Source organism: Symphalangus syndactylus, chromosome 9 (genome assembly GCF_028878055.3).
Source record: "Symphalangus syndactylus isolate Jambi chromosome 9, NHGRI_mSymSyn1-v2.1_pri, whole genome shotgun sequence".
Lineage (NCBI taxonomy): Eukaryota > Metazoa > Chordata > Mammalia > Primates > Hylobatidae > Symphalangus > Symphalangus syndactylus.
Genome location: NC_072431.2, coordinates 82346014 through 82368464, shown reverse-complemented (window position 1 = coordinate 82368464; position 22451 = coordinate 82346014). Strand labels below are relative to the sequence as shown.

The 22451-nt window shown below is 39.3% G+C and overlaps 1 protein-coding gene across 1 annotated transcript in view; it reads left to right on the top strand.

The window, feature by feature from the left end:
• ABCA13 (ATP binding cassette subfamily A member 13) overlaps positions 1-22451 on the top strand; it is a 514266-nt gene that overhangs the window by 105768 nt on the left and 386047 nt on the right. Inside the window, exons 17-20 of the mRNA XM_055294536.1 lie at positions 2520-7301; positions 8835-10661; positions 12118-12227; positions 18740-18858. Coding sequence (XP_055150511.1) covers positions 2520-7301; positions 8835-10661; positions 12118-12227; positions 18740-18858 — 6838 coding nt within the window. The remainder of the gene's footprint in view (positions 1-2519; positions 7302-8834; positions 10662-12117; positions 12228-18739; positions 18859-22451) is intronic.

The following is a 22451-nucleotide window of genomic DNA, read 5'->3' as shown; positions in this document are numbered from 1 at the left end:
ATTCTGTTAGTTTCAAAGACTCCTGGGAGAGCGAAGTGGTCTTTGGAACTAAATTTGTCAGACTATTTTCTGCTGTCCTATTTCAGCACATGTATTGAAATGCAGACTTTTATGTATGGTTATGAATAGTGTGTCCAGTTTAAAGGTATACTCTGTTATTTGTGGGGTGTATTGGAACATGATGGGAGAGATGTTTTGCATAAGAGCAGTAACTCTCAAACTTGAGAATGGATTAAATCTGTGAAGATTGCTAAAAATAAGAATGTCTGCACCTTGCCTCAGACATATGAAATCTTGCTCTGTGTACAGGACCCAGGTTTCTATATATTTCACACATTCTATAGGTGGTTCCAGTGCACACCAAAGTTGGAGAACCATTCTGCTGTATCTGTCTGGAATGGGGATTAGTCATTCCTATAGAGCTTCTTAAGCCCAGCTATTAGTAGGAACAGAAGAAAGGACAATGGGATGGACCCTCTAGAGAATCAATTTCTTGCCTATGTCAGATTTTTAATTCTTCTTTCCTGAAAGCCTCAAAAATTTAATAGCCCTGGAAAACCAGCACAAAACTAGTCTACATGTGCACAAGGACAGGTTTAATTTTATATTTGTAGACCCATAGCAGTTGGCACAGTGTCTTTCATCATGGATAGTAGTAGATAATTAGATGTTTATTTTAATGAATTAAAAATCATTGAACATTAAGCGCAATTTATATCAAGAAAGCTGAACTTGAAATGACAAAACCTGGGTCATCTCCTAGTCATGCTACATAATAACAGCTTGAATCTGCCAATTAAAAAAAATAAAAAGTTTCTTTTTTCATGAAAGGGAAATAATGATGTGTACTTCAAAAGGCTGTTGTAGGGATTAACTAAGATTGTAGTTGTGCAAGTGCTTTATAAACTAAATTACTAGAGTAATATAAAAACATGTGGCAATAATTCTATTAGTAGTACTACTTCTACTTCAATTTATTATTCTATTGCTATTCCATAACCCTCTGAGTTCCCAATACAAATAAAGAGAGTTTTATATTCTCCTCTATCAAGGCACAATGACTTGGATGGTAGTTAGGCATCTATTCTTAGGGAGGGCTGGATTTAGGCAAGGTTTATGTTGAATTCCTAGTAGAACGTTCCCTTTCCTGATGGGATTTTTTTTCCCCAGGAATTATTTCAGAGAACCCATTCTGTCCTAAAAATAACAACTAACTAAATTAAGATTATATTTTTGTGTGGGGTGCTCAGGTCTCAGCTATCAGGGAAGTAAACAGCATCCTTGCCTTTGGTAGGTCTATGTCTGTCCTATGTCAGACAGTGTGTTATACAACAGGAGCAGAGGGTTAAAAAACTTAGGAAGTAATTTACCCTTTAAGGCATAAATAGCCAATAAAGGTCAAAAATTCCTTACCCACAATTCTGAACTCTTACAAAGTCTGAAAATAGAGGCTTTTCTTATGGTTGACATCACAACTCATTCAGCAGAGATTTAGCATGAACTGATGTGAAGCAGTTTCAAGTGTATTATCCTGCGTCGCGAGATCATTCACAGGTCTCACTGTGGAAGTGTTAATATGTTGATGATCAGGGCTGTCCCAGCCCTCACTGAGATGCATGAATACATATCTGATACCTGTACCATGCTACGTTTCTAAAGGATGAACATCCTGAATTCTGAAACACATGTAACCCCAAGGATGTCAAAAGTGGACTTGTAACTTCTGAGTTAGTAGAAGTTAGTTCTGCAAGTGTGGATTTCTATTACAAGAGGGGACTTACAGTGTCTGAGTTGCCCTTCTGAGAACTCTGTATTTTAAAATTAAACACCTGGAGATAAGTTACCCCATATATAATATATATATATAATAATGAGTTTCTAACAGTAGCATGTATATAGTATTGTTGGAAGAGCACTGGAATTGCCTTCCAGGACTGGGAATGCCCACACCTTGCTGAAACCATTCAGGCATGGTTTCTAATGCACTCCACTATTTGTGCTACCTTTATATGCCAAGACATTTTAGATACAATTTCTTTTTAAAAACTCAAACTCTTGGACTCAAGCAATCTTCTTGCCACAGCCTCCAGAGTAGCTGAGATTACAGGTGCCCATCATTGCACCAATATATACACTTTATTATTTGTCAGTTAAACAATAAATTCAAATAAAAGTAAAAAAAAAAAAGAAATGGAATTAAATCCTAAGATTCTTCTGGCATAAATAGCAAACTTATCTTTAATAATCATACATATTATTGTTAAATATGCTGGGGGAAAATAATTGAGAATGCATTCTTTTTGGTGGTAGGAAACATTTTAAGCTAAATATATATAACTTCATTGTGCATTTCTAAAACACTTTCAAGTGCTCACATTAGTTTAATTTCTGTTGGAAATCATGTTGTCTATTAAATGTTTCGTTTGTGTTTTACTATCAATAAATGAGTATTAACTTGGAAATTTGATAAATCAAAATTTTTTTTATTTTATACTAAAATAATTCAATTAATATTACAGGGCTTTAAATTTCACAAAGCACCTTCTAATGATGGAAAAGAAGTTGCACACCCTTGAGGATGAACAAATGAACTTTCTTTTATCATTTGTGGAATTTTTTGAGAAATTATTGTTGCCTGATCTTTTTGACTCCTCCATTGTTCCCAGTTTCCACAACCTCCCATCTCTCACAGAGGATATTCTGAATATAAGTTCTCTGTGGACAAATCATTTAAAAAGTTTAAAGAGAGACCCATCTGCCACTGATGCTCAGAAACTCTTGGAATTTGGCAACGAAGTGATTTGGAAAATGCAAAAAATTCTCGAAAGTCACTGGATAAGGAAGGAACCAAAAAATCTTTTGAGATTCATGGAATTAATACTTTTTGAAATTAATCCCAAATTACTAGAATTATGGGTCTATGGGAATTCAAAAGGGAAAAGAGCTAAATTGGAAAACTTCTTTACACTTTTAAATTTTTCTGTTCCAGAAAATGAGATTCTGAGTACAAATTTTAACTTTTCCCAGTTGTTCCATTCAGATTGGCCTAAATCACCAGCTATGAACATAGATTTTGTATGTTTAAGTGAGACTATAATAAATAGTCTCCATGAATTTGGATTTTTGGAGCAGGAACAGATCTCAGAAGCTCTGAACACAGTCTATGCTATCAGGAATGCATCTGATCTTTTCTCAGCCCTTTCTGAACCACAAAAACAAGAAGTTGATAAAATTTTGACTCACATACACCTAAATGTCTTCCAGGACAAGGATTCAGCTTTACTTCTGCAAATTTATTCTTCATTTTACCAATATATTTATGAATTATTGAATATTCAGAGTAGAGGCTCTTTGTTGACTTTCCTTACACAAATCTCAAAACACATTTCAGATATCATAGAACAATTTAATTTCCAAAACATGAGTAAAGCATTTGCATTTTTATATAAGACAGCAGAGGTTCTTGGGGGAATTTCTAATGTATCTTATTGTCAGCAATTGCTTTCAATTTTTAACTTTTTGGAGCTTCATGCCCAATCCTTCATGTCTACAGAGGGCCAAGAACTGGAAGTGATCCACACTACTTTGACAGGCCTCAAACAGCTGCTCAGAATTGATGAAGATTTTCGTATTTCTTTATTTCAATATATGAGCCAATTCTTCAACAGTTCAGTAGAAGACCTATTGGATAATAAATGCTTGATTTCGGACAATAAACACATTTCTTCCATAAATTATTCAACAAGTGAGGAGTCTTCATTTGTTTTTCCATTGGCACAAATTTTTTCAAACCTCTCAGCAAATGTCAGTGTGTTCAACAAGTTTATGTCCATTCACTGTACCGTTTCATGGCTTCAAATGTGGACTGAAATCTGGGAAACCATATCTCAATTATTTAAGTTTGACATGAATGTTTTCGCATCTCTTCATCATGGTTTCACTCAGCTTTTGGATGAATTGGAAAATGATGTGAAAGTCTCTAAAAGCTGCCAGGGTATATTTCCCACCCATAATGTTGCTAGACTTATATTAAATTTGTTTAAAAATGTAACTCAAGCCAGTGACTTCCATGATTGGGAGGACTTCCTGGATCTCAGGGATTTTTTGGTAGCTTTAGGTAATGCATTAGTTTCAGTAAAAAAACTGAACTTGGAGCAAATGGAGAAATCCCTTTTCACCATGGAAACTGCCCTGCATCAGTTGAAGACATTTCCATTCAACGCAAGTACAAGCATAGAGTTTTTAAATTCTCTGCTTGAAGTTTTCATTGAGTTTAGCAGTACCTCAGAATATATAGACAGAAATCTAGATCCAATAAATGACTTTCTTTCAAATAATCTCACAAATTATGGAGAAAAATTTGAAAATATCATCACTGAGCTAAGAGAAGCAATAGTATTTCTTAGAAATGTATCACATGATCGAGACTTGTTTTCCTGTGCTGATATTTTCCAAAATGTTACTGAGTTTATTTTAGAAGATGGCTTTTTATATTTAAATACCTCACAGAGGATGTTACATATTCTAGGCATGTTAAATTCCACATTTTCCTGTGAGAACACAATTAGCAGGCTGAAAGGATGCATTGTATGGTTAGATGTTATAAACCATTTGTATTTGTTGTCTAACTCCAGTTTTTCACAAGGCCATCTTCAAAATATTTTGGAGAATTTCAGAGATATAGAAAACAAAATGAACTCTATATTAAAAATTGTAACTTGGGTGTTAAACATAAAAAAACCTCTTTGTTCATCAAATGACTCACATATAAATTGTGTAAATATTTACTTGAAAGATGTAACTGACTTTCTAAATATTGTACTTACTACAGTCTTTGAAAAAGAGAAGAAACCTAAATTTGAGATTTTATTAGCTCTTTTAAATGATTCCACAAAGCAAGTAAGGATGAGTATCAACAACTTAACAACAGACTTTGATTTTGCATCTCAATCCAATTGGAGATATTTTACTGAATTAATTCTAAGACCAATAGAAATGTCAGATGAAATTTCTAATCAGTTTCAAAATATTTGGCTTCATTTAATAACACTGGGGAAGGAATTTCAGAAGCTTGTAAAAGGTATTTACTTTAATATCCTGGAAAATAATTCCTCTTCTAAAACTGAAAACTTGTTAAACATATTTGCCACCAGTCCAAAAGAAAAGGATGTAAACAGTGTAGGCAATTCCATTTATCACTTAGCTAGTTACCTTGCCTTCAGCTTATCTCATGACATCCAAAATTCACCAAAAATAATAATTTCACCTGAAATAATGAAAGCTACGGGTCTTGGTATTCAACTGATAAGGGATGTGTTCAATTCCTTAATGCCTGCAGTTCATCACACTAGTCCACAAAATGCAGGTTATATGCAAGCTTTGAAGAAGGTAACTTCTGTCATGCATACTCTTAAGAAGGCAGACATAGACCTTTTAGTGGATCAGCTTGAACAAATTAGTGTAAGCCTAATGGATTTCTTTAAGAATATCGGTAGTGTGGGAACTGGCAATTTAGGGGTCAATTTGCTTGTTGGCTTGATGGAAAAATTTGTAGACAGCTCGCATTCTTGGAATATTAATCATCTGCTGCAGCTCTCACGCCTGTTTCCTAAAGATGTTGCGGATGCTGTGATAGATGTGTACTATGTGCTTCCTCATGCTGTAAGGCTCCTGCAGCGAGTACCTGGTAAAAACATCACTGAAGGCCTCAAGGATGTCTACAGCTTCACACTCCTTCATGGCATAACCATTTCAAATATCACCAAGGAAGACTTCTCAATTGTGATAAAAATTCTTTTGGATATAATTGAATTAGTATCAGATAAGCCAGATATTATTTCAGAGGCTTTAACTTGTTTTCCTGTGGTTTGGTGCTGGAATCACACAAATTCCAGATTTCAGCAGAATTCAAAGGTAGACCCCTGCAATGTCCATGGGCTCATGTCTTCTTCCTTTTATAGCAAAGTGGCCAGTATACTCGATCATTTCCACCTGTCTCCCCAAGGTGAAGATTCACCATGTTCAAATGAAAGCTCCCGAATGGAAATAACTAGGAAAGTGGTCTGCATTATTCATGAATTAGTGGGCTGGAATTCTATTCTTCTGGAGCTCTCTGAAGTCTTCCATGTTAACATTTCTCTTGTGAAAACTGTGCAGAAATTTTGGCATAAGATATTACCATTTGTCCCACCTTCAATAAATCAAACTAGGGATAGCATCTCTGAACTTTGTCCTAGTGGTCCCATAAAGCAAGTTGCTTTGCAAATCATAGAAAAACTTAAAAATGTCAACTTTACAAAAGTTACATCAGGTGAAAATATTCTTGACAAGCTAGATAGTTTAAACAAGATCCTTAACATTAATGAAGACACAGAGACATCTGTTCAAAATATTATTTCCTCAAATTTGGAAAGGACAGTACAATTGATTTCTGAAGACTGGAGCCTAGAAAAAAGTACTCATAATCTACTCTCTTTATTCATGATGCTCCAGAATGCAAACCTCACGGTTAGCAGTTTAGAAGCATTACCAAGTTTTATTGAAAAAAGTGAAACACCTTACAACTTTGAAGAACTATGGCCCAAGTTTCAACAAATCATGAAAGACCTAACCCAAGATTTTAGAATCAGACACCTGCTTTCTGAAATGAACAAAGGAATCAAAGGTATAAATTCAGTGGCTCTTCAAAACGTAACTTTGCAATTTGCCCATTTCCTGGAAATCCTGGATTCACCGTCATTGAAGACATTAGAAATTATTGAAGATTTTCTACTGGTCACAAAAAACTGGCTTCAGGAATATGGAAATGAGGATTACTCCAGAATGATAGAAACATTATTCATTCCTGTGACCAATGAGAGTTCAACTGAAGATATAGCTTTGTTAGCCAAAGCTATTACTACTTTTTGGGGCTCTTTAAAAAATATATCTAGAGAAGGCAATTTTGATGTTGCCTTTCTTACCCATCTGCTAAATCAAGAACAGATGACTAATTTCTCAGTTGTTCAGCTGCTTTTTGAAAACATCCTAATTAATTCGATCAATAACTTGGCTGGGAATTCTAAAGAAGCAGCTTGGAACTTAAATGATACTGACCTTCAAATAATGAATTTCATTAACCTTATCTTGAACCATATGCAGTCAGAAACTAGTAGGAAAACAGTTCTCTCTCTGAGAAGCATGGTAGATTTCATGGAACAGCTTTTGAAAACATTCTTCTCGCTTTTGCTAAAGGAAGATTCTGAGAACAAAGTATCTTTTCTGCTGAAAGATTTCCACAAAGATGTTTTTGCAGAGGTGAGGTGAGTATACTTTTGCTTTGTGTCATATATGCAGTTGTGATATATTTCAAACTACTTTATTTTCTGGAGTATAGACATGTCAAAAACAGTATTTGTATCTAATACCTTTGAAAGATCTTTGATGTAAATTTGTCTTAATAAATATTTTATCAAAATGTCAAGGTAAAAGAATTTTGATTACTGTCATCTAGAAAAACATAAACCCAGCCCAGGGTAATTAATCATATATTATTCTTACATTTTTAGATTATGAAAACAATTGTGAATTCTATTTTATATGGATCTGAAAAATTAGTTTTCGTAGCTGTACATGCATATACAGGATTGCCACAATTTGAATTGCTATACTAACTGTCTAATCACCAACTAGGGGCTTAAGTATTCTCAACCCAATGAATCTACTGTGATATTTGCATTTAGAGACATAAAAATTGATAATCACATTATCTTCTTTTCATATAACTTTAAAAATCTCATTTGAAGTTTGCCAGTGAAAAGGCTGGAGGGAAATTCCAATTTATTCCATGATGTCTGCTTTAGTCAAGTTTCAAGCAGAGTAACAAAAACCATCAAAGGATTTAATCCAAGGAAATCAGCTTACACAATTTTGGGGGCTGGCTAAGTAAGTCTGCAATCAGTAGGGCCGACTGTCAGGCAGGGAGGCCCACAGTAGGCAGGGGCGCCCACAGCAGGCAGGGGCACCGTGGGCATTAGTGAAAGCTCCTTGTCCACAGGTGGTCAGGAAGGAAGATCAGGGGAAGGGAGAGCCACTGACTCTGAATACCCGGCAGTGGTTTTGTGCCTCTAAGTTACAGAGGTTCTATGCCCTCTTTCAGAGTTTTCCTGGACCACTCAGGACAGTATCCCTTCTGACTAATTTAAAGTTAACTGATCAGGGATTTTAACTCCATCTGCAAAATCTCTTAATAGCAACACCTAGATTAGCGTTCGATTGAATAGCTGGGAGAAGATGTATTTATATTACAAAATGGCTATAACTCCCATCTATCCTGGAACTCTCATGAGGGAATCTCCCCTGTAGCCCACCCAGATGAGAAACATACAAGAAAGGGGCTTCTGCAGCTATTGTTCAGCCGAGTCACGTTGATACATCTGTCTAAGCAATTTGCTAGTACTTCTAAAGCTCAGAAAAATATAAATATGCTAACCACTTTTCAGAGACTTATCTCTTACATCAAGAATCACATTGTAGTCATTTTACCTTCTTTCCTAAGTAAAAGCCATTTTAACCTTTTTCATAAGCAAAAGTAGGTGGCTTTTTAAGTTGCTAGGTTCAAAGAACTGTAACAGAATTTGTTCATGAAATTCCTCACTCTTTTCATTATTTGGCAACAAAATATTGAGTTTCATCTGAAATTATCTTAGCATGTCATCTTTTGCTCAGTATTATCTTCCCATGATGCTATTATAAAACAAATAAAATAATATAAATCACTACATATCTTAATGTTTCCACTGTTAATGTATTAAAAATAAAATTAAAAGTATATATATATATATATATATTTACAGTTTTGTCCCAAAAGATAAAATTCTAGAAATTCTGAAACTGGATCAATTTCTTACCCTGATGAAACAAGACAGATTGATGAACATTTTTTCAAGTTTAAAGGAGACTATATATCACCTAATGAAAAGTTCATTTATATTAGACAATGGAGAATTTTATTTTGATACTCATCAAGGACTGAAGTTCATGCAAGATTTATTTAATGCCCTTCTCACGGAAACTTCAATGAAAAATAAGACTGAAAATAATATAGACTTTTTCACCATGGTGAGTCAGTTGTTTTTCCATGTGAATAAGTCTGAGGACTTCTTCAAACTCAATCAAGATCTTGGGTTAGCTCTTCACCTTGTAAGAGAATGTTCAACAGAGATGGCAAGACTTCTGGATACAATTTTAAACTCTCCTAATAAGGACTTCTATGCTTTGTATCCTACCCTCCAAGAAGTTATACTTGCTAATCTAACAGATTTGCTTTTCTTTATAAATAATTCATTCCCTCTAAGAAACAGAGCAACATTAGAAATTACTAAGAGATTAGTTGGTGCTATTTCAAGAGCTAGTGAAGAAAGTCGTGTCCTGAAACCCCTCTTAGAAATGTCTGGGACTCTGGTCATGCTGTTGAATGACAGTGCTGACCTGAGAGATCTTGCTACGTCAGTGGACTCCATTGTGAAACTTCTTAAGCTGGTCAAGAAAGTTTCAGGGAAAATGGCCACAGTTTTTAAAACTCGTTTTATCTCTAATACCAAGGACAGTGTGAAATTCTTTGACACTCTGTATTCCATCATGCAACAAAGTGTTCAAAATCTTGTGAAAGAAATAGCTACTTTGAAAAAAATAGATCATTTCACATTTGAAAAGATAAATGATTTGTTGGTGCCATTTCTTGACTTGGCCTTTGAAATGATTGGGGTAGAACCTTATATGTCATCAAACTCTGATATTTTCAGTATGTCACCGAGCATACTCTCATATATGAACCAATCTAAGGACTTTTCTGATATTTTGGAAGAAATTGCTGAATTTTTAACATCTGTGAAAATCAAGTTGGAAGATGTGAAGAGTCTTGTGGTAGCGTTTAACAATGAGACTCAGACATTTTCTATGGATTCTGTCAACTTATGGGAAGAAATTCTGGGTTGCTTAGTTCCTATAAATAACATTACCAACCAAATGGACTTCTTATACCCTAATCCAATTTCCAGTCATAGTGGCCCTCAAGATATAATATGGGAAATAATTCATGAAGTGATCCCTTTTTTGGATAAAATATTATCACAAAACAGCACAGAAATAGGATCTTTCTTGAAAATGGTGATCAATCTCACCTTAGAAGCTCTTTGGAAAAACTTAAAGAAAGATAATTGGAATGTTTCTAATCTGTCGATGACATTTACTCAGCATCCAAATAACCTTTTGAAAACCATAGAAACAGTTTTAGAGGCCTCCAGTGGAATTAAAAGTGACTATGAAGGTGATTTGAGTAAAAGTTTATATTTTGACACACCTTTGAGTCAGAATATAACTCATCATCAACTTGAAAAAGCAATCCATAATGTTTTAAGTAGAATAGCTCTCTGGAGGAAAGGGCTTCTGTTTAACAACTCTGAATGGATAACTTCCACAAGAACTTTGTTTCAGCCACTTTTTGAGATTTTCATTAAAGCAACCACCGGAAAGAATGTCACATCAGAAAAGGAAGAGAGAACCAAGAAAGAGATGATTGACTTTCCTTATAGTTTCAAACCATCTTCCTTTTTGGAGAAATACCTAAAAGGATTATTTGTATTGACTAAATACTGGCAACAAATCCCACTGACAGATCAAAGGTAATAAAAAGCCGAATTCACTTTGTTTTTTTCTCTACCGCAGTAATTGTAAATTAGAACCATGCAGGAATTACAGTGAACCAGCATAAGTAGTTCTTTTTGACTTCAACTTTCTTTACACTCTGAAGTTGGCTTCAACATAGAGCAATTCAGGTCCAGTCATTCTTTTTCATAATTCGACTCATTATTTGGCATTCAAATAAATTACAATTTATTCAAAATATTTCAAAAGTAAGTTATTTTATTCTCAGAAGCAAAAGCCCCTTATTCTATTCACTTATCCCAAGACTAGCTGCATAAACAATTTTTCTGTTCATATCCTCTGGCAGCCAAGGGTCCTATGACTCAGTATACACACAAGAACATGAAGCTGCTTGCTTCACAGGAAGTTATGTTTCCAGTTGTAGCTAACCACAGGAAAGGGCCAGGCAGCTGCTGGCTTCTGCCCTCTTTTGATTCTGCCAGACTTCACGTGGTTGATCCACCTCCAAGCCCTCCTATCCCTGAATGTTATGTCAATAGAAACCTGTTCTTAAAAGCTCCAGTCTTGTTAGTTGTCATGCCTTGGAAGCAGTCTGTTGCCTTAGGTTGGAGACTCTGTGCCTCCTGGTGTGCAGAGGCCCAGAGATGCTGCAGCTGTCCCTACCTGTCCTTTCTGTGGGTGAAAATACTGTTAGGGTGGTCCCTGGTCTCTGTTTCTCCCTGCTTTCCTCTCTGGCCCACATGGAGATTGGAGATGCCATGTCAACCCTGGTTCATTTGCCAGGCAGGCTGACTTATTTTCTGTTGGTTCTATTACTCCAGAGCTGTACCTTGAATCCAGTCATGTTCTATGAGTTGGAAAGATGTCTTTAGTTGGTGAAACAGGTAGCCACCGGCACGAATAACCATTGCTACCTTGGAATTTGACTGCTAGTTTTCAGAGCTTCCTTCCTCATCTCCTCCTTGCTTCTGATGTCAAACTATATTTTGTTTGACTTTAGTGCTCTGATCCCCAACTATACCCCGTTTGACTTTAGTGCTCTTCTTTGAATTGTCTTTTGAGCTGAGGTGGTCCTGGCAGCCCCATTCTCCACCAATCTCAGGTTTTATCTCAAATTTTTAAGTTCTCCACAGAGGGAGTTTATACCTTAGCTCTTCATATCATCATGTTTTGACACCTTTTCAACATTTACCTTTGCATTTCAAAAGAATAGAACAAAATAAGAAAGAAAAGCAAGTATTAAGCTTATTGGCCACAAAATTGATGCTTTGAAATAATTCTGGAGACCTAAAGTTTTCTAAAGGTTCAGAATGTGTTATCTGTGTTTTCTTATGTTCCTATGAAGAAAATATGATTATGCAGGGAGGGAGGATGGTTCTTACATGTGTGTTATAACTTAACCTACACAGTAGAGATACACATGGGTTGCACATTTTTACCCTTTTGTGTCATTGTATATATATTTTTTCTAAGTGTTGTTGAGATGTGTGAAGTTTTCCAGCAGACTGTGAAGCCCTCAGAAGCCATGGAGATGCTGCAGAAAGTGAAGATGATGGTCGTACGTGTCCTCACCATCGTTGCAGGTGGGCTGCTCATATAACAAGTGCTCTGCAATTGCCCTGTGCCAGTTTTCAGAACTCGGATGTCAGAGAGATGAGTAGATTGCACTTGAGTTTCTTTTAGAACAAAGCACAGCTGTCTTAGTCTGGCAACCAGGCCTTGAGGGATCTGCCCCTCCCAACCTCATTCCCACCACTGGGTCTCTACTCCAGCCAAATTGAATGGCCCCTTCCTGCCTCTTTGCTGGGCTTTCTGGTCTCTTTGTCTTTGCTCATGGAATGTGCTTCCCTTGTCCCCTTGACCTAAACTACAGCCGTACTCTGTGGCCTAGAGCTGGGGGTGTCTTGTCCAGAAGTGTTCCCCCATCTCCTTTACTGGCAAAGACCTGGAGGAGACTTTGATCACATGCAGTACGGTACTTTCTTCTTTCTTACATCTCCTCTCTCTGCTACAGTCAATATTTTTTAAAGATAGAAACTGTGTCATAACCTTCTGTGTGCATTTCCTGATGGGTGCTGAGTAGTCCCTGCAGTAACCCCCTACAGCCGTGGCACTTATTGCTGGTATCATAGTTTTTGGTGTCTTCTCTTCCTGCTGCAGTCTGTAAGCTTACTGGGAACAGGATCAGTCTCTTGTTAAATTCTGTGTCTCCATAATACTCAGCATAGTGTCCAGCAATAGTGACTATATTGTAAATGAATTAATTCATCTGCTAAGTTGATACTTGCCAAATCCATTCCTGCACATTTCAGTGCAATATCCTTTCAATGCCACTGCTGAAGGAGAGTCCCACGAGCTGCTTTAGAAGGTAACTAGGTGATCTTAGGGCTTTTCTGAAAACGTGAACATTAGATTTTAGAGCACACTTGAGTCCATAGAATGGACCACAGTTGTTTAAGTAATTCACAGGTGCACAGAGGTGCTGCCATCCTCTGGCCTGGTCTCCTGAGCAGGGCTGCCCAGAGCCCCCTCAGTGGGCTACTGGGCCTGAGTACCCTGTCTTAGCTGATGGCAGTGGGTTTTGACAACATGAATCGAAGCCCAGAAGAGGAGGGGAGGTGAGGAGAAATGGGGAAGCCAAGGGTGGATCCGATCAGATCAAGAGGGAAAGAAAAAAGTGAGGGGTCATCTGAGTAGGGCTTACTCCATATCCTGTGTGAGCTCCACCATGGTTGGCCCCAGACTCCCTGCCCCCTAGCTCATCTGATCCACATGTTCATTCTCCTCCTACCTTCCCCTGGTTTACTCCTGGATCATTATTATTATTTAGATTACTATCAGGTTGTTATATTATGATTTGTAGATTATGTGTTATTTCCTCTGGAAAGCTTTTCTTGACCTACCCTGTCTGGGGTCACATGGCCTTAGTTCCTTGTTATGGCTCTTACCACCGTGTGCTATTCTGATGATGAACATGTGTCTCTTCTACACTGTGAGAACCCGAAGACTGTGCTTGTCTATTGATCACTACAAACCTGGCACATGGGGATTAGAACATGGGAAATGCTCATTGATGTATGTTGAATGAATGAATAAATGCCAGAAGCCCTTCTATACTTACGTCTTGTTTCACTGGAATTACTAAATGTGAAATCTGTTCACGGGAGAGTGCTCAGCAGTGAGAAGTAGTGGGTGGGCTGTTGGCATGCTCTGGGCCTATTTTGTATGATTGAGCAAACTGTGGGGGCCTGGGAAGGGTGTTGTAGAGAGGAGTCTGGTTTACGCAGGAAGGGGCACAGTGGATGTATTCCCAATATCCACTATCAGAAGAGGAAGGGTCACTGGCCCCAGGATGGTTAACTGGTGGGTGTGGGCCACTGAGTCTGAGCCAGGAGTATGGACCAGCATCTACTGGGGAGCAGTATGGAGGAGAAATGAGCCTTGGGCAGAACCAGCATGTCAAATCCATTTTTCAAAACAAACTCAAAGAAGATAAATTTTTCTTTGTATTGATAAGTGCTAGAAAGAAGCTAAAGTATGGCCATGAGGGTGAGAGTGAGGGGTGGAGGAGAGGAGAAGACCTTGGGGGTGCAGCTCTGGGTGAGGACATTTCATGTGAGACTTGAGTAGTGAGGATGTGTGTCTGCCATGTTCACGGTTATATCTCCCCAGGGTTTAGGAAACATCCTGACATAGACATGATAGGCATTCAATCAATATGTGTAGAAGGATTGGATGGGTCAATGCATGAGGGCTGGCACTAGGTTGGGTACTTGTGACTGCTTGAGTTAATCTACACAATCACTGATGTGTCAGGCTAGTGTGCTGGGACTCATGGTCTGTAAGGCTGCCTCCTTACTATCATGGTGGGACACTTAGGATTATACACCGTCATGTCTGGTAAGGCTTTATTGCCCCAAATGTCTTCGAGGGCAGAGTCAAACATGACTGTTAAAACAAGTGATGTCGTGAGAAGTGGTGTAATGGAAGAAGCAGGCGCTTTGAGATTGAACAGGCTGAGTTCCTCGATTCATGCTGAGTGACACAGGGTAGCTTCTGAATCTCTGTGAGCCTTGAAGAAAACATAGGGGGGACACCTATTTCAACCTATGTGAGAGGATTAAATAAAATGAGTCACCTCCAAGGGGCTTGCCCTTAGGAAATGCCTTGAACATGCTAGTTGCCCTGTCCTGCAAGTTGAAGATGCATCTCCCTGCATGCCATTGGGAAAACTACTTCTCAGCTTAGAGGGCTAGTTCATAAGTAAAAACTGGTAATTTAGAGACTGTCTATCACAGGGTTAGTTCTAATCTGCTCGCTCATCCCTTTTTTGTAATACAAATGGTTGTTTGAACGGAAGAATTGATTGGTCATTGGGTCTAAGAAACATGGAAAAGGAGTAAGAAACAGAGGGAGAAGTGGGACAAGCTTGATTTAAAAATGAAACCCCCAACTGCTGTGTAGGGGTTTTGCATGTTTTTTTTTCTTTTAAGATAATCTGTATTTCCAATTAGATGTTATGAACATTGGTGATTAGGAATATTGCTTTCTATTGTCAAATAGAAATCAGTAAAGCTTTACAATCTAAGTACAAGTTAGGATGGCGGGTACATGATTTCAGCATGTGGAAGTGTGCTCAGGTAAAATTCAAATCAAACTTCTTCTTCGTTCTTGAATGCTTATCTTCCGTATTGAATTCAGCCATGTTTGAAGACGTAATTATTTTGACATTTCACAGTCAGCTAATGTAATGGTTTTTAAATGAATTAAACATTCATTAATGTATGAATTTATATTTATTTTGCCATTCTGTATTGCAGCTGCTAAATTAATATAACATACTTGAGATTACATTAGTAACAGATAATTAATTTTTAATTTTTATATTTTATTTCAAGGAAACTCAAGCATAACTAACATTTAAACTGCCACCCCACTGTCCTTATTGAATTGTTACTCCATCCTGTAGAATAGGAGTGACAGATCCCATAAAGTTAAAGGGATGGGGTGGAATTGACCAACGTGGGCAAATAGCCCCTCCTCTCCCATCATATAAAGGGAAGAAGAGTCAGATCTGTTATTATTATTGTTGTTGAAAATGCACTATATTTTCATCATATCACAGAGTTGAGTTCAGTATCTCCAGGAGGAAAGTGACAGCTTTCCTCCTCCTGATCTAGTGCTTTAAAGATGCCAAGGACAATTGCAGGAGAGCTCATGCAACAGAAGGAACCTCAGTGGGCAGCTACTTTAATCTTCCAGTTTCCGTAATTAACGAATCGAGGCCCAGAGAGTGAGAGTGGGTTTCCCAGGGTTTCAGAGTGAAGAAGTCAGAGCCCATTTCCAGTTGAAGAGACCTGAGAGAGTCCATGCGGCTGAAGGGAGGAGAGGAAAGAGGTCCAGAGAGCACTGGCAGATCTGGAAAGCCAGAGTGGGTCTGAATGTGTCCTTGGAGCCAAGAAGAGGGGCCATAGCAAGTAGGAAGGGCTGGAGCCAGGGATTTGAAGAGGCAATGAGAGGTGGAGAAAGAGGGTACCTGGGAAAGTTGGAGGAGCCAAGTCTCAAAACCAGCTCTTGTTAGTGTCAAGACAGTTGTCAAGTGTCCTTGAGGGTGGTGCCTTTGGGGGCAGGCTTCAAGATGTGTTAGATGTGAGGCAGATGGAGACCAGATGGCCTGACAGCCCAGCACTGCATCCCATGATCATATCATCCCTGACCTAACCTTGCAGGAGTGCTGGGCTTGGTCACTGTTGAATCCACGTTGTCATTTTACATTGAGGAAGCAAGGGGCTGACACAGCCCACAGCTTGCCTAATGCCACACATTACATCAGCTTCATCAGGGTGCATTCTCTGCTCTTTTAGGTTTGAACAACTTAACTTATAAACACATTATTGTGTCTTCCCCAGACCAGAGAATACATTTATGCTTAAAGATAAGTGCTGTGATATATAACAGCACATTATTACCTTCATTTCAAATTTTAATAGGGGATTACGTAAGTGACACATTTTACAGATACCTGTCTTTGAAATTAGTAAAATGAGATTAATGAGAAAAGAAAAACAAATAAGGCATCAAGGTGAATTGCTTCTGGAAAGCATGACTTCGGGTATATGGTGTCTACTCTGCATTTTATGTGGTTGAAAACTTTTATTAATTAATAAATTTTATATTTTAGAGTAGTTTTAGATTCACAGCAACCTTGAATGGAAGGTGCAGGGATTTCCCATATACTCCCTTCCCCACCATAGCTTCCCTCATTATCAGAGTGGCACATTTGTTACAATTGATGAACCCACACTGACACAGCATCATTCCGAGTCCACAGTTCACGTTGGGCTTCTCTCTCAGTGTTGTCATTCTATGGGTTAGGACAAGCGAGTAATGACATACATCCAATGTTACAGTATCACACACAGAATTTTACTGCCTGAAAAATCCTCTGTGCTCTGCCAATTCATCTCTCCCACCCCTCTAGCCCCTAGCAACCACGGATCTTTTTACTGTCTCCATAGTTTTTGTCTTTTCTAGCACGTCATTGAGGTGAAATCATACAATATGTAGCCTTTTCAGATTGGCTTCTTTCACTTAGTAATATGCCGGAACTGTTTTTTTTTCCTTCCTTCCTTCCTTCCTTCCTTCCTTTCTTCCTTCCTTCCTTCCTTTCTTTTTTTTTTTAGACAGAGTCTCGCTCTGTCACCCAGGCTGGAGTGCAGTGGTGCGACCTCGGCTCATTGCAACCTCTGCCTCCTGGGTTCAAGCAATTCTTCTGCCTCAGCCTCCTGAGTAGCTGGGATTACAGGTGCCCGCCACCATGCCTGGCTAATTTTTGTATTTTTAGTAGAGGCGAGGTTTTACCATATTGGCCAGGATGGTCTCGATCTCCTGACCTTGTGATCTGCCCACCTCGGCCTCCCAAAGTGCTGGGATTACAGGCGTGAGCCACCGCGCCTGGCTCAGAACTGTTTTTCTAAAGGACTTTTGAGAAACAATTTATTATTAATAATTTAAGTCAGGATAACTTCTTTTTCTAATTAAAAAAAGATTTTATTTCTTATAAAAATGTATTTTATTTTCTATCATGACCAAGCATCTAGGAGGTACGAACCCCTGTGCTAGGTGCCACAATGACAGGAAGGCAATGATAACAAAAGTTGCTCATGGCAGGTCTTGTGCAGATGGATTTATCGTGTGGTGGGAGGTGAGCACGCAGGCATCTGTGCAGCAGGGAGCGAAGGGGCTTTGCTCAGCCTGGGAAAGGTGGGTCTCTGGAGGCAGAGCTCTAAAAGATACGTAGGTTCAGGAAGGGAGAGTGGTGCCTTGTATCTGATGGCCTTGAGGAGACAGGAGGGACATAGGGCATGAGTGCAGAGAGGTAGAGGCACCTGAGGCTGTGGAAAGACGTTGGATGCAATGTGGAGCCTTTGCACAGATTCCTGTAATGGGGGATCTCCTTTGAGGAAGAGCCTTGTGGATCACAGCATAAGGCAGATTGGAAGGGTGAGGTGGGAGTGGGACTGTTAAGAGCACAGCAGTTTCCTGGGCGTGATCTATGGGTGCTGGACAGATGCATGGATGGAGAGACATTGGAAGGTCATGCTGAGCAGATGGGGAGGTTGGTTGGCTGTGAGGACCAGGGGGAGGAGAGTCATGACTGGCTTCTAGGAAGTGACTTATGAGGCATGGGGCATGGAGAAGACCACACATAGACAGTGTGTAATTCATCCTTCAAACTGGGGCACTTTTGAGAATGACAGAGGGCACTGTTCATACCATGCAAGAATAGGTGAAAAGCAAGTCTGTCCTGGGCAAACTGGGGTGAATGGGTACCCCACCTGTAGGGGTAAGGAAAGGAGCCAGTTTGAGGAAGTAGAGAAAATTAATATGTACAAAATCAATTAGGCCCAGAAAAGCAAAATCTTTATTTTATTACATTTGGAACTCGAAAGGCACAGCTTTACCTGTTCATCTTGATTTAAGAAATGTTTAGGAATTTGTATCACTTTGAATCTTTAAAAAGTGATTTTGTGAGAGTGGCTAGTTCAGGAGAGGACTGTCTATTAATTATTTCTCTGTGTGTTTCCTCTGGCAGAAAACCCTTCCTGGACCAAGGACATTTTGTGTGCTACTCTGAGTTGCAAGCAAAGTGGGATAAGGCATCTCATTTTATCTGCTATACAAGGGGTCACTTTGGCACAGGACCACTTCCAGGTTTGTCGTCTTTAATATTTCAGAGAATTTCATGTTCATGACTATTGGCCCTTGCAAGGCAGTCCAGTTATTCAAACTTGCTGCTTCGTTCTTATAACTACAGCAATGGTGTCATACACAGTCTTGTTGCAAGCTGGGCTTGCAGAATGACTGCTCACCCTTCCTCCCTCTTGGCCTCTCCCAGTGGTATGCTGGGGTTGAGTGGCACTGAGTTGTGAAAGCTGATTGTTAAATTTTCAGGAATTTTGCAAGCTGGCTGTTAAACATAGATATCATCATTATAAATAAATTGTATAAACTTATGATGAAATAAGTCCTGTTAGAAACACAAGTAATAATTACTCAAGATTCATCACTTCCTAATTATTTTAGTATGTTTTACTGTTATCTATCTTCCTGAGATGATTTGCTTTTGTTGTATCCACATGATGGAAATACTATGTAGTCTTGTGCTAAGTGCAGTTCTTCCCATCTCTATGTTTAATGACGTTATGGTGGCAGCTTGAACTGGGCCATGTGGGAGCATTTGCACCATGGAAATTGGCAAGTACTCCAAATCAGAATTTTTTTTCTGGAGAGTTAGTTTTTAAATATTTACCAGCCCAACACTGTCTCTAACTCATTGAATACACTGGCTAGTACCAAAAGTTGATAGCTGAACGGGAACCAGCATAGCAGTTTCCTTTTTATTACATTGGACACATGCTCAATAGGCTCCCATGCAGGGTCTCCAACTACAGCTGTCAGAGAATGTGACTCTTATTTGGGGCCCACTCCTTTGCCCTAGAATTAAAGACCCCTGGGCCCCTAGGCAGGCCTGATCCCCCTGACAAGCTTGGACAATGGTGATGTCTTTCCAACAATGCAGTGAAGACCTGTCTCTCTTCTAGTTCTGGTTCTGAATGTTGTTTCTTGCTTTTGTGATCCATATATCTGTAAGCGTGAGATTATCACAGAAAGCAGAGAAATAGATGATGCCAAGAGAGATGAGAGGTAGCCGTGCCAGACTCGCACAGCATGGCAAGGGTGTCGAATGCCATGCCTTGGTGAAGTGTCAGGAGGGAGTGAGAGCTGCTGATCCCTAATCAATGTCTTGTGGCCTTTGGAGGAGTGGTGCCTGTCAGCAGGAAGCCCTGAGCAGTCTCTAGCAATGACTGACTTTACAACCCCAAATTCACATTGATTTTTTAGAACATCAAATTCTTATTTCCAGGTTGTGCAGATCTTTGTCAGGTATTAAATGTGGATACAGGAGAAAAAAAGAGCCACACAGACAATTTTTTTTTTTTTGAAATGGAGTCTTGCACTGTCACCTGGGCTGGAGTGCAATGGTGCAATCTCGGCTCACTGCAACCTCTGCCTCCCGGGTTCAAGTGATTCTCCTGCCTCACCCTCTTGAGTAGCTAGGATTACAGGTGCCCGCCAGCACACCTGGCTAATTTTTTGTATTTTTTGATAGAGATGGGGTTTCACTGTGTTGGCCAGGCTGGTCTCGAACTCCTGATCTCGTGATCTGCCCACCTCAGCCTCCCAAAGTGCTGGGATTACAGGCATGAGCCACCACGCCCGGCCCCTCACAGACAATTTTTTAGTGGTGAGTGAAGGTTATAATAATAAAATAGTCAAGAGACTCCAGCTTTCAAAGCAACTGACTCAAAGACTGTATTTATAGTTCAAATTGTTATATGATTGTCAACAAGTCTGGCTGGTAACTAACAGTTGAGTTAGTTTTGATAAAGAGCAGAAGTTCCTGTCTTTAATGACAAAAATAGTATGTTGCTTATCTCAGGATGCAAAGCTTTTAAGATGGGTCTGTGGTTCAAGGGCTTCAAGTATGTGAGACTTTTAGAAATATAAATCTTTTTCAGGCTGTGGGATAAGAAGTCTCCAACAGAGATGGGCAAAGAGCACAATGCCATTTGCTATTTTTCAATATCTAAATAAATATTTTAAATATAGTTTTCTCAGTGGCAACATGGAATTCCCATTGAAAGAGAAAGTTTCAGCTGATTGAATCTATATGACAAAAGTTTGGGGCTGTCAACTCCTTACCCTCTCCCACCCTTTGTTCCAAATAGTAGAAAGTAGCAATAAGGAAATGAATGGGCAGCAGAAATTAAATTTCAAAAATGACAGCAAGTGCCCACTGTATTTCTTGGGATAAGCTGAGTTGGAGAATGCGGCTGGAACTTCAGGTTGGGTGGGGGCTTCCTACTAGACCTTTGGGTCCACCTGTATACACTTATCCAGTATTTCTTGATTCTAGGCCTGATCTAGCCAGAGAAGGAGAGTCTGATAGGTGCTGCGTTTTCCACGTGGTGGTTTTACCTGATCCCAAAAGTATAGCCTGATGAATTTCAATCTCAACCTTTGTCCTAGATGCTTCTGCTTACCTGAAGCCTGGTACACCTGTGCTGAAGAAACTTGGAATTATTCTTCCAGTAGTCCTTGCTACTGGGGTAGAATGTGCACTTTTCTACTTTATAATCCCCTCTATGTCAAAATTATTATTTTGTTAAATTTAAGAATAACATCCATAGCAGGAATATTATAAATGCATTGAATGAAAATTAATTTGCATGCAGTTACAAATTACGAACTAGAGGTTCTTTGCTATAAGGGAATACTCCATGGCAGAGCCCTCATGCAATGGGTTTAATTCAATCTATGTTCTCAGGAGTGAGTTGGCCCCTAAGGGGATACTCACCTATATCTATTGTTCTGACCTAGTTGTATCTGTGCATTGGTATGCTACCAAAAGGGATCTCTTTGGAGCAAGAATACCGAGCCTGTGAAATGCTTGGGTGAAAGAACTGGAGAAGATTTAGAGAGCTTCACGCTCAGAAAAAAAAAAAAAGGGAAAAAAGCAGAGTGTGAAAGTCCAAGGGCTTCTATGCATGTTATTAGAAATGTGCACGTAGCTTGGAGTCTTGAGGCTGGACCTAGACATCTCTCTGCCTTGCAGATGCTCTTCCTGAGTTTGCTGCCATCCTTTTTCTTTCTGCTTTGCTGTGGTGACATTCAGACAATAAATGGGGTCTGTGCACATTAGGGGCAGTGGGTGGGTGAAGGCTGGAGGAGGCTGTGTCTCCTCTGATAGAGCAGTCAGCAGAAACTTAAGTGAAGAAAGGAAAGAAGTCTGTACCCTTGAGCCCTGCCACACGATAGAAAATGGAGACGGGCTTGAGCTGACCACTCCCTGTCAGACCCCTTCAGGTGTTACTCACACAATGCAGGGGTTCTGTTGCTTGGCGGGTATCAACCCAATGACCACAACCAAGGAGGATTTAACAATGGGATTTAAGTAAGGAGAACACCAGGGATGGTTCCCAAAGTTGTGCCTCTGAGCTGGGGACGGGTTAGGTTTTATAAACATCGTGTAATGAGGATCTGATTGACTGGATCCTGCCATGGGTGATGCCAAAGCTCAATCCAATTGGATCCTGGATCCTGGCATGCAGTGTCCGCTTCTTAATTCAATCCCCGCTCCTCAGTCTGAGCACTCCAGCTCCCCCTGTGGTTGCACACTGGTTCATCCAGGCATGCTCGGGTTATGTGACCTGAGGGTCCATGGCAACTGAAAAACAACTCAC